Genomic DNA, 13264 nt, shown 5'->3' on the forward strand with positions numbered 1-13264 from the left:
GCTGTTTCTCTGAGGGAGCAAAGGAATTGCTGGGTGTGTGGCTTATTTGTTATGTTTTAGACTGGTTTTTTTTTAATTGAAGTGGGCAGTGGTATCAAGGTGACAACTTGCTTGCAGAATTGCAAGAAAATCTTATTTTCTGAGAGAATATCTACTCTCAGGGAAGTAAATGGGAGTATTGTTGTTGGCCCATTTCAAGGTTACAAATTGTTTTCCTATATATCTTGCGAAGGATATAAGGAACAAACTAGTTCAATAGGAAAAGGATGTAGCTGTAAGAATGCACACTTACATCAGAATAACAGATGAGTCACCACTGAAATGCCACATTTATCGAGAAAGAGAATTTACTTTTTTTGGTTAGGCGGTTCCTTTCACCTCCTTTCACAATTTAAAGGGAAAGTTCCCTTTTTGTTTAGATTTTAGTGACCTCATTCCTTCATATGAAGTCCTTGTAAATGAACGCCTTGTTTTCTCCTGGAGTTGGATTTAACAGAACGCATTCATAGAGAGAAATAATTGCACTTAGCTTGCAAATTCAAGACCAGTAGTTTGTAGGAAACAAGTATAGTTTCCATGCAGTAATTGTTTCCAGAGTAGAAGCAACTAAACAAAGCCTTTCTATTGAAAAGGTATCGATTTTTAAAATTAAAACCAGACAAACCCACAATTGTCCAAGGCTGAAGTCCACTCTTTGTTCTGTAGTTGTGTGATATTATTGGGTGGGTTTGTTGCCATCAGCTTTGCTGTCTTGATGAACAAATGGGTTTCTTGAGTGGTGAAACTTCAGTGAGAAGATGTTAATTCTTGCCCTTTATACTCTCAATTATCTTAATCATCTATCTGTTCTTGACCAAATCAGTTACAATGAAGAGCAAACAGATGAATCTTCAGTGTGCTTTGCAGATGCCAGTTTGAGAAAACATTGGATTTTTTTTTTTCTTCATAAAAAATAAGCTTGTTTCAAATTTTAGGCCCACGTTAAGGCTTGGGGAAGTGACATGTCCTTGGGTTTCAGTTCTTTTTAAGTAAATTGGAAATATAATTTCTGAATTGATCTGCTTCTCAGATAAATTTAAGAACTGGATTGGCAGTTTGGACACAGAAATTATTGCTGGTGTTTGTTTTTTTCCCAGCCATACCTGGGGCTTTTTGATGATACAGAAGCTGTTTAGATACCCAAGACTCGTTAAAACATAAGCCACCCTGTAAACTTTCATAAATTCAGTGAAAATAGAAATTTTCCTATTTTACTTGCAAGGGTGGAATCACAGTTTAATAGAGAACATCTTATGAAGTCACTAAAATAGTTTCATATTGTGTTTATTTTATTAATACTGAATTTTTTTTGAAGACAACAGTTTTTAAATTTCAACTCTTTTGTTCCTATTTTCAGACATTGTGGATGGAAGTGACCTGAAGCAATTTTTTGAGAACAATTATTCTCAAATTTATTTTATATTCTATGAAAACTTCATAACACTGGAAAATAGCTTGAAACAAAAAGGTAAGCTTTAGAGTCCTGCCAGAAATTGTTGAATCAGTTTCCCTTAACTGTACTCAAAACCATTCTGTTAGAGCTTATCTAATGATTCTATATTTGCCTTAGATGCATTATTAATTAGTATGACTATTTTAATGTTGTGGTGTCAGAAGAGATTAGCATTGAAAATTGCTCCCTGAAATGTCTGAAGACACATTTTTATGGCTAAGTGTCACTTCAGCACAAAAATTGGTCTTTATGCATTTCTATATGTATCCTCCCATCTTGTTTTGAAGTATTGCTGCCCTTCATCCTACAATTAAGCAGATGTTTGATCGGTTGAAACATCAGAGATCCACAGAATGAATATCAGCATTGAAGATAAGTCAGTAGGAATAGCTGTTTAGTTGGAGATGAGCACAGTGACAGTGCTCTGCTGATCTGAGTCTCTATATGTCCCTCATTCATAATCAACAGAGAGGCACTGAAGTTTGGAAACATCATGCTCTTTTGCTAGTTTACTTTTCTTCATCTTTAATGAATGCCTCATCTTGGATTTCAGTTGAATATCAACAGTGTAATTTTCCCATCTCATACTATGTATTTACAGTAACAATATTATTTTCTGTTTTGCAGGGAATAAATCACAAAGGGAGGAGCTGGACTCCATTCTCTTTCTTTTTGAAGTAAGTTTTCCATACCATGAAACTAGTTTTTGTTTCAGATCTCATTGTGCTATATGCTTACTTGCACCTTTACAGTGAGGAGGTGAAACTGGGGATCAGTCAAAATGACAGTAGGTGTCCATGGCTTTTTTTTTTAAGTGGATGCATTCCTGCCTCTCTTTTATGGAGGGCTTGTTCACAACTACAGTTCTTTTCCCCTACACTTTGTCAGGATGAAGTTCAGTGTTACATTTATTTTGAATGTGTCACAGCAGGAGTTGGGGCTCTACTCCTTTCAGATGGAGACATCTGTTAGGATTGCAGTATTTGGTCTTGCAGCATGAGGAAAATGAGAGGATAAGAGTTGTCAGCTACTGCCTGTCTGTTTGATCTGAGTGTATTGAATGTTAATTTGTTTAACTTTTTGGGGTTTTTTGCCTGTTTTTAAATTCAGTGGAGCATCTTTTGCTTCCACAAGCGTATCCTTCCCAGCACAAGGGATCACAGTGTTTGCAGTATCTAGGGATGAAATGTTAGCTAGCTAACTTTTGCATAATCAAATTAGGATGTCTTTAAAGAAGAATAGACTATGATAGATCATTTTCCAAGGGACTCTTTTAATTTGAGCTATTACTTTCTCACATAAAAGTATATTTTAGGTATCACTGGACCAGATGAAAGCCTGATATATAAAAAAATTGTTTATAATGCACACCACAAGTATTGACGTAAGATCTACCCTGTCTCTGAAGTCACAGATTACTGATGTCTTTATTTGTTTGGGATTTCTTTTAACAATTCATTAGGTATATAATTGGCCTGATTTCTATTTTAAGGGTAAATACACTTCTTTTGATTAGTCTTTATTAATCCAACTATTAATCTCTTGCTTGAGGACTGCATCACAGAAACGTTACCTTTGTTTATATTGTGGGTTATTTTTTGGTAGAGGTGGTAGGAAGAAACAATTTTTCAATGGGACTCTAGAAATTAAAGGTAAAACAAAGGTTAAGTGTCCTCAAATGTTATTCCTCCCTCTAAAAATAAAAAAGATACCCCAATCAAACCAAAAACCTCATAAGTGTATGACTTTGTTTCTTTGTATTAATGTTTGTAGTTAGAATAATGTTTGTACTGACTGTAAGGATGATGCTGTTCAGCCTAATGCCTGTAATATGAAAAATGGCCATGAAAATGATGACATGAAATCCTGGATTTTTGTGATCTCGTCTTCTGACTTCTATGATGTAGCAAGTTTATCTTCCGTTTCATCTTCTCCCTCCCTTCAGTCCTTTAACTGCAAGACTGCATTTTCAGACTGACATCTGAAAATTGAGTTGTGTGTTCTGCTACTTACGATATTGGTAAGAGTTGGCTTTAGGATTTCACCTGAGGCAGCTTCTAAGAACATGACCTCCTACATCTAGGACCACATTTGAGGCAGGGGAAATTCTTCCTCCTCTCCTTCTTAACGCTCAGTGGAGAAGGTTCCACCACACTTACTGAGCAAGGCTGTGCAATTTAATGGGAGCTCATTAATACACTTACTCTGTGGTCTTGAATAGTAATTAAATTTCTCTGGCTATGTCATTGAATTGAAAATACCTAATGTGTACTCACCCGGCTAAAGTGAATAAATATGTGTTGCTGCGTCTTGAAAAGGAGTGGCTATTAACCACCCGTTCCATACCACTTGGAAACATGTGGAGAGCGTCCTGCATGAAAGAAAAACTAGTTATATGTGAATAAAGTGTTGCTCTGGGTCCCAGTTGCAAATTCTGTTATAGCCTAGTTGTCAACAGCTTTGAGGAAGAAGTCGTTCAAGTTATTTGTGTGGAATTTGGAGCAATCTGCTTCGTGATGTTTGTCTACTGGAAGCAAGTTTGCAATCTGTTTATAACTCTAACACTTGGTAGAAAAACAGATTTTTAGAGTGCCTTGTGACATACGGACCAAGAATACATCAGTCTGAACAGAGGACAAGAAAAAATGTAAATGCCAAGTAATTAAACATTCATATTGTAAGCCATAGGAAACAAAACTAATTGATTGTTAAGCTTGCTATATTTAATCTGCTGTTAGCATGAGCCAGAGGTTTCCTGGAGTTTTCTTCTAATTAGCTAAATGGACAATTATTTAGGATTAACAAATCTTGAATCCAGGTACTGAGGGTTAACAGCTGAAAAAAATCAATAAAAATATTTATGAAAGGAATTGACTTCTGCCTTTTTGGGATGTGGTTGGGTGGGTATTCTGCTGCTGTTCTTGAGTGACACCTAGTGTGTATATTGAGCAAAAGTAATGAATGCCTTTTCTCCAAATTCTCTGAAAACCAAGTTGACTCAGTTATAACTTATTGCAGCCTCAATTTTACACATCAGCTACATAGCTTGGTCATTCAACAGTAGCATGAAGCAATCTATTAAAGAAGAAATACTAATCAGAAAGCAGTAATATGAAACCTTAACACCTCATTTTGTAATATGCTTTTTGACAATTAATATGACAAAGTTCTTAGCCCCGATTTTATCTTCTCTAAGGTGCTTTGGCCTTTTTTTTTAGTGTCTTTTTCCAAATAAATATTCATGAAAAGATAGAGCAACTGTAACTACCTGTATGTTTTTTCCCTGTGTCACCTAAAAGGCAGAAATGACGTGAAAAATAAACTTAGCTTTTCACTGGTAAGGATTAGCTATCTCCAAATTTGTAGTATATTTCAGAACATGTTGATACTGCTTCTTACATCACCGTTCTCTGTGAATTGAGGGTGTTATTTGTTACAGTTGAGCACTGTGTGTCACAGAACTCACAAGTTTACACTACATTTATGTCTAGGGCCAAGGAAAGTATTATGCCATTACTTGACTGTGACTGCTTGGAGTACTTTTTTTTTATAATAAAGTGGGGTTTTTTTCTTGCAGTGTCAGATTCTGGGTTTTCTGACACAGCATTTTTTTGCAAGTGTAATGGAATAAGAACAGGCTGATGGTTTTGATATAACACAAATCAATTTCTTTCCGCTCAATAAATTACCTTTAGTAGTTAAGAACTGGCACATTTCTTGTGCCAATTCACTCATAAAATCCATTACACTGCTACTACATGTTCACTGTATAAAGTATCTTAGTATTTTTCAGATACTTTTTCTTATTTATCAAAGCTGCCCAAAGTCACTTAGAGTAGCTGCTATTGTTTCTAAAAGTTGTTCAGGTACTGTTGGTGTAGTTAATGTTTCACTGCGGTTCTGTAGATAGCTGAGAAGATGGTTTAGGTGCCCCTGCCTCCTACGGATGATGCACAAGATGAAAGCTGCTCACTAAACATTGATTTTCATTTTTGCTTGTTTATTTTTTACCAGCGCACATCAACATCAAGTGTTCATGTGTTTCAGAGTCCCTCTTTTGTAACAGTGTGCTACACTGAGCTTGTGCAAAAAGGTTTATAATCTCTAAATTTCTCAAAACCCATGTTTTGTATGGAGCTTCTGGTTTCTTGAACTTGTTGAAAATGTGAATAATGTGTGTTGCTGGGTCTGGACACCAAAGAAGCAAAATTGCATTTACTTTTTTTAAAAGAATCTACAGAATTTAATTGTGGAAAGGTATCTCATGTCACATGGGTCTTGCTATCATTATGCTTCTACACCCTTTCACTTGTCAAGACTAACCTTCTCCCATCTGCCTTGTGCCCTGCTGAAGTGTGGAGAGCCTAGCTGTGGTTGTAAACAGGAACAGACACAGCAGTCTGTTTTGACAAAACAGCAAGTCTGTTTTGACTTTCCTTAGAAGTTCAGCAGCAAAATGTTGATGCCTAGTTCCTAGGTCTGATGTGGAGTATTCTTGAGTATGTACACAGCAGGTGGATTTAAATACTGAGTGGATGTAAAATAGAATATAGATGTGCTAATAATCTCTGCTGTATTTGTATGATGCATACTCAGACTCACGGACTGCTTTGGCTTCTGTATAACACTTTGAGTGTTTTTCCAGAGATGATAATCAATAAACCATTAGAAGTAAACCATTGTCCAAACATACTTGGAGCTTTTTATTTTGTAACAGCAGCTACTGGTGTTAATACAGTACCACTGCCCTTAGAAGCACATCTAAATACAAACTGCAAATGACCACATACTCAGAAGATGAGGAAGTGATATAAATCTATTGAAAGGTGGATTGGTCTGCTATCAGAATGTGAATGTAACGATTACACAAGCAGCTATATAGTCTAAATTTATTACGGCAGATGTGCACAAGTCACTACTTCTGCAAATGCTAATGCTAATTCAGTATAGGTTTATAATTGGCTATAGTCTGCTAGGAACCCTTTTGAAAAGTAGATTGCGTGTGCAGTAAATACAGTGCCTCTGTCAGAGGAACACCTGCTGTGGCGGTGGGCGAGCAGATAGCTCTGTGCACTGACACAGATGAGCAATATACACTTCCTTTTAGTGCTACCAAGTACATAATACAAGTAATGTACATAAATATCATTCTAAAAAGTTATAACTTTGGTTCCTCCTAGATTAAAATTGCTGTGGGTATTTTAAGTATCACGTTCTTCCACCACAGTGTGGATCTACTTTCTGTAGGCTACTGTGTGTATTGGCAGTATTGACTGAGCAGCGTGAAACGAACCTCAGAGCCAGTGGTGATTTTTGGCAGGTCATTTTCAATTTCATAAAACCCTGCATCAGTGAAACTTTTCAGTACTTATGGATTCATAACTCTTCTAAAGGACTAGTGCTGTGGTGCTAGTTTTTACGAATGTGCAAAAGGACGTTCTTTTGCATCTGGAACATTTTCCTAGGATGATTTATCTTAGGATGTTGCTCCTAATTACTTGCTGCATTTCGAGTAAGATTGAATTCTGCAGAATTTGGCCAGCTTCAATACACAATGTGAAAAGTACTTGTAATATTCTTTACAAGGAATAATCATGTTGTTGAGTTTTTATTGCTGCAGGTCATGGTTTCTCATTTCTTAGGCTTATCCCTTTTATTTAACTTTTCCCCCTTATTTAACTTCCTTGTTACTTTTTGCGTTTTCCCCGTGTCTCTACAGCTCAGTGGTTTAATTTCCCCATCTGCAGGTTATCTGACACTCAAAATCAAATTACCATTAAGAGTCACAGCTTCAAATTCGGGTTATAGGTTCTGTTACAGCTTTGCAGTTGGTTCCTTGTGACTACTGTGATTGCCAGTTCCACTCTTTAACCTCGAGTCTTGCACAGTCTTGGTTGGCAGATTCTCAAGCTCAATCAAATATAAAAGGGCATATTTGTTTAAAACAATAAAATTGCTTACAGCCCTTCTTCCCTACTCACAGAAAATTACTTTTTGAACCATCTACAGTTCATTCTGCCGTAATTCTGATTGGTTCATCTGTTATTGTTCTTAAAATAATATTCATGTTATTCTTGCAGCATTCTGTTGTAAATTCTAGCCAAATGCTGCGTATGTTCAACTTCAGAGATCATACTCTTGCCCTAAGCATGACATTAAACAGTATCTTACAGGCTCTGGCAGACTTTTCCTCAGTGACTGTAAATAATTTATTATTGCAATAAAAGGAACATCCATTTATTTAGATGGAACTGCCGCAGGCATACTTCTTTGGGTTCTTGGCTTCACCTAAAGCTGGAAAATTCTAAATTACTGCAGAGTTTAGTAGTCGAACACTCTGAAACTCATGGATATGCCACCACCCAGTACTTGAGCACAGAGGCGTAGGAGAGCTATTCTGCATTTGTCTTGGCTTAAAGGAGATCCACCTGCCACTGACTGATAGAAACTCCTTATCATGTACAGGCTGTATGGAAAAAGCTATTTTTTTTCTCAGAATCCATTCCCCTGGAATGAAAGTTATTCTGAAGTTGAGATTGCCTATGCGAGCACGTTCAATCAGCAAGAACACATTTGGTTTTGTTGTTGTTTAATAAGGCACTCTGTATGGCATGTTACAGAACAGCTTCTCATAGCTGTGAAGGCAGAGCGACAGTGCTTATCGTCTCACTTTTGTCTAAGTTAAGCTGGAAAATGCTCAGGCCATAGGGATCTTCAGTGTACACTTTCTCTGTGTTCTGCAACAGGGTAGCACAGCACACAATACTAGGCACAAAGCTACCAATCAATACACGATTCCACAAAGTTGGCGAAAAAGAAAAAGCTTTTTAAAAGAAATGGCAGTATTGGTTAAGTCAGTGTGAGTCTGCTGAAATACAAACCTTGGTAGGTTTATTTTACTTTGATAAAAGAGAGAGAGAGCTTTCAAAAAGCAGCATCCTGTGTAAACTAAGATTTAAACTTGACATTATTCCTAGTCATGCAGGAAGTCCAGAAGACAAAGAACTATGGATAATCAGTTAAAAGAACTGACAGATACCCTGATGTGTTGATCAGTAGTAATACCTAATTTCTATTTCAAGTGTGCTATAATGGATTACCATATAGATGCAGCAAAGCACTGAGCATTAAATAGATCTATGTGTTTTCTGAAAAAGCAATATTATTTCGCACTGTGGGGTTTCTTAAAATATTTCTTATTAGTGTACTGTGAAACTAGAAACAGGATGTCAATAGCCAGTTTGGATTCACAGCGGTATTGCTACAAGGCTACGCTGGAGTGGAAGAAACTATCATTTGTTTTATAGGAATAGCAATATGTGGGGTTTTTTTAGAACACCAGGGGTTGGGAGGGGGCAGAAAATGTTCTTGGAAATGCTAAGTGGAAAGGACAACAGCTGGAGCTTCTTCATGACTTAACACAATCTTGTGTTGCACTGTCAGGCCGTCTCAGCCTGGGGACTCTAATCCACACATGTGAAAATTACTAGTTAAAGGGTGTTCTGTCTGTAACTTTGAATTGACTTGTAACGTTCAGCAGTTTTTATTTAATAGTGTACATGATATTTAACCATGATACTGCAGGAGCAAGTGTAAACTCTTGAATGTAGATTGTTGGTATTCATTCTAATCTGCTGCAAAGCTTTCACACCTTCAGTAGGTAGCTGTGACACTAGGAATCTCGTTTGCTTTTTAAAAGTGGCTTCAGTGTTCTGGTTGGTGGGACTGTGCAGGTGACTAATCACATCTCTGCATTTTCTCAAAGTGCATGTATTTTTCTTTCCTGGTTTTGAGATGTGGAAAAGGATGGCATGGAAAATGACTGAAGTGGCCCCATTTTTGCTACTGGAAAAGATTTTGGGATATGGAAGCTTTCCTCAGATAGGAACTTCAGTCTTCTCACTGTCTCAACCCTTGAGTTATTTTGATTCAGTCACCTGACAGGGTATTTGATTCTGCCATTTTTAAAGAAAAAAAACCCCTGTAAGCACGTTCCTTTTCCCCCCAACCCTCACAGCTTCATAGAGTTTAGAGTTGAAGCTCTTCTCCTGATAGTGATTGTACTCTGCAACAGCATTTGTCTTCCAGCGTTTTTTTCTGGCCGTAAGCTGAGATTCGCCAGCGCTTGGATGTGGAAGTTGTTTTTAAGATCTTTTTCAAAATGGATCTTTCTTGCACGGCTTTGCCACCTTCTCGGCTCACGCCTTATCAATAGTTCACTTTCTGGAGGTGAACTTTGAGATCAAGTTCAGGTGAAATTGTGTAACACATAAGATACTGCCTTTACTGCATGCCATGGTACCTCTGGGCCTTCCCAAATAATGATTGGTGTGGTTTTGATCTAACAGAGAGAGCGTAGTACAACTGAGCTTCCTTCAGTGTGCTGTTGTGTTTGGAACAACTCAGAAGTGGTACATATTTATTTTGATCCTGAATCGACTGGGCTGTGTCACCCATGAAATTACTTTAAGAACATCACTGAAGCTCTTGGGAGATACATGTATTGTTTCTTTTGGCAACTAAGGAGGATTTGTATGCCATTGAAGCACTTTTATAAACTTTCATTCATAACAGATAAGCATACTGTGCACAGTAGACATTTGGTGAAATAGACATGTATTTACTAAGTACAATTTTTGTTTCAGGGTAATGAGTTTTTCTGTGATGTCTGAAACATACCAGGAGGCATTTTCACTAGTTGTATTAACCTGACTTTGACAAATTTGTAATAAAACACTGTGTCACAGAAGTGGTGCTTGATCCTTTGGAAGTGAAATACAGCTTGTTCTCAAAAGTTAGTGCTTTGAAACAAAAGAGAGAGAACTTGCATCTAAAGACAAGGTGAAGGTAGCTTCTTAGTGTGGCTGTACAAGGAAATTGGTTTTGCTCTAACGATGCCCTGTACTTCTGACAACGACTTAAACAATGGAAACAAAATATATGTGGGTTTGTGTATCTGGTTTCCCATAACAGGTGTGAAGATGTGTAAAGATTCTTCCCTGAAGTGTATTCTGATATTGAACCCAGACAGTTTTCCATTGCCAGTTTGTCTTAGGTTTTTGTTTAATGGAGCTTTTCCTGGTGTGCTTTGGGCATGCTGTGGGTGATGGGTCTAACGTGTCTGGATACAGACGAAAGTCTGCATACAGAGTGCCACCACTGTTGGTGTGACTTAAACTAATCCTGACTTAGGCCTGAAGCTCCTTTCTGCTCTGTGCCAAGTAAAGATTAATGTCAGAAATAGCCTAGAGAAGTGGTGTGCTGCTAGTGTTTAATATTTAGATGGATAATGATAATTCTTTGTCTGTGGATCCTGCAATCTGATTGGCAGAAACGTGGTCCTTAACTAACAGGTAAAGCCCAAATGTGAATCATGACGTCATTTATAGCCAGTCAGATCCTTCATCCCAAGCGCGTTCCTTCTGCCCATGGACGGGGAGCTAGACCTCTGGCCACCAGCCGCCTGCTCCTTTGGTCCCTGCTGCTGTGTTATCCTAGGGAGGGGGCTGTGGGAGTAAGTGCCAAAACAAAATACAATGAGAACATAAAAGGGAGTTGCCTGATCTGTGTTTTTATTCTAGGTAAGCTTTTAGAAATGCCAAATACTATTTGGGGAGCATGTCTTGTGCTAAAGATGTGAAGGAAAACCAGTCTGTCTGTGTGACCTGAGGTCTAGTTCCCTAAGTCTGTGAACTTGTCATGACTTTCATCTTCTGCCATGGAGAAAGGAATGTTCCATTTTCAAAAACACTATCTTACGTGTTGTATATAATTTTTTAAGCAGTTTGTTGTCTACAGTAGAAAAAGTCTGTCTGATTCCATCTCTTAAGCATACTGTTTTTAACAGCAATAATGATTCATGTGTTGGCCGTTTCTGAAGCATTGCATAAAATACCAATTCTTGCTTCGTTGACTGCGATGCTTTATTTCCTCTAGTGAGCTTTGATGTGCAAAAGACCAACAAATGGGTCACCGTTGCTCAGTGACTGGTCATTCATTTTGCATCCTGCATGTAGTATTTCTGAAAACTTAATGGTGCTTTGTGCAGAAGTTGGGTCCAGTGATGTTGTTTGATAATTACAAGGAGCTCCGACTGCTAGTCATTTATCTCGTTTGATTTTATTTCCAAAAGTAGATGTTGAAAACTAGTGTCCCATTTAAATGTTCCCTCCTGATTTCATATTTCAATGGTTGTAAAATCCAGACACATTTTTATGTGAAATCTATGTGAAACTGTGTTTCTCCCCTGACTTTGAGAGACTGAGCAGCAGTAATTTATCTGTCCTATACTACTGCTGCATCTACTTGCCAAGCCCTAGTCTATACTGCTGATAGTTTGCAACAGAGAAGAAAAAAAAAGCTGTATTGGAGCCTGTTAACTTAAAGTCCTTTCAAAAGCCATATTTACCCAAGTAAGACCTCCAAATAGTTTTGAATTATCCAGATTATTTAATAGCATTACCTTCCACTAAACTGACAAAGAACAATGTTTAGTTTCCACAACTGTTCTTTGCAACTAAGATTGTAAGATTCTCTTCAGAAAGCACTTAAGCATATGCTTAAATTGCTTTACTTTGTTGGTGCCTGGTAGTATAACAAAACTGTAGGGGTATGGGTCTGACCACAACCTCTTTCTTTCTTTGATCTGCCTCTACTAGAATCAGTCCAAAACTACAGAGGCAGACCACTACATGTTATTCCACATAAGTGCTTTATTAACTACATGTGCTCTGAATTAAATTAGTCTAGCTTTGTGTGATTTGGCTCAGTTTCACTCACCAGCTGAAAACACAGGTAAATCATCTCACAGGAAAAATAACTGCCCTGCTGTTCCTCTCTGCCTTAGCTGGGAGATCAGACCCCATTAGGTGATGAAAAGACAGACCTAAGCCACAGGAGCTCCAAATCTGGACTGCATCAATCTGGCAGTAGTCATTACCAGACACTTCAGAAAAATGTAACCCAAAGTGAGCTTCTTGGAAACCTGTAACTCTGTCATTAGAAATCCATTCATTTTCTGGAATGCTGGGGTTTTGCAAGACGGTGGGAAAGGGAAGGTGATTCATGACAGTGTCATGATATTTGTTCAGGACCATTCCAAGTATCTTTCTCTGTAACAGAGTAAAGGAATGGGCAAGAGTCCTTACCACGATAGGCATTTGCTTCCTATTGTGTTTTCTGTGTATATATTACCATTTTGTTTGTCTTGTGTGTTAGTTTCTCTCTGTATCCTCTGAGTAACCCGTTGTATTATGGAAAAACTGACTGTGTAGTTTTGTTTCCTGCAGAAAATATTGCAACTACTACCTGAGAGGATTTTTTATCGATGGCATTTTCGCAGTATAGGTAAGAAAGAATGATTTAAAAATACTTCTATTACAAGTCAAATCAGTGTATTCTGTAGTCACATACCTGGTGCTGCAAGTACCGGGTGAGTAGGTGTCTGTTTGATAGCTGAGCACAGACTGTGCTAAACTGAATGCAACCACTGGGATACTGCAGGGAACAAAGAGCTTAATTTCTTCTCTGATACTCCTGTATTCTCTGCAGTTGGGTTTGTTAGTTCTTATGAAACATACAGTTGTCACACTATTTGTGGGAATTAAAGGAGGAATTTCTGGTTTAGAGCTGGAATAGTGAAGGAAAGTGATTGAGGACAAAAATTAAACTTTTTTGTAGCTTTTTTGGACCAATATTTCTTTTAATAAGTGATCCACAACATTACTGGCCTTTACAAGTGGAACCATGAATACATGGTGTTTCTGCAAGTTT

General features: G+C 37.7%; 1 protein-coding gene across 6 annotated transcripts in view; it reads left to right on the forward strand.

The window, feature by feature from the left end:
• The window catches only part of RALGAPA2 (Ral GTPase activating protein catalytic subunit alpha 2), a 121218-nt gene that overhangs the window by 7183 nt on the left and 100771 nt on the right, over positions 1-13264 (forward strand). For all 6 annotated transcript variants that reach the window (XR_009818154.1, XM_061989407.1, XM_061989410.1 and 3 more), the window contains exons 2-4: positions 1397-1507; positions 2120-2169; positions 12781-12838. Coding sequence is in view for 5 of the 6 variants with exons in the window: in XM_061989407.1 (XP_061845391.1) it covers positions 1397-1507; positions 2120-2169; positions 12781-12838 (219 nt within the window). In the remaining variant the exon portion in view is untranslated. The remainder of the gene's footprint in view (positions 1-1396; positions 1508-2119; positions 2170-12780; positions 12839-13264) is intronic.

This window comes from Colius striatus, chromosome 2 (assembly GCF_028858725.1).
Source record: "Colius striatus isolate bColStr4 chromosome 2, bColStr4.1.hap1, whole genome shotgun sequence".
Taxonomy (NCBI): Eukaryota; Metazoa; Chordata; class Aves; order Coliiformes; family Coliidae; genus Colius; species Colius striatus.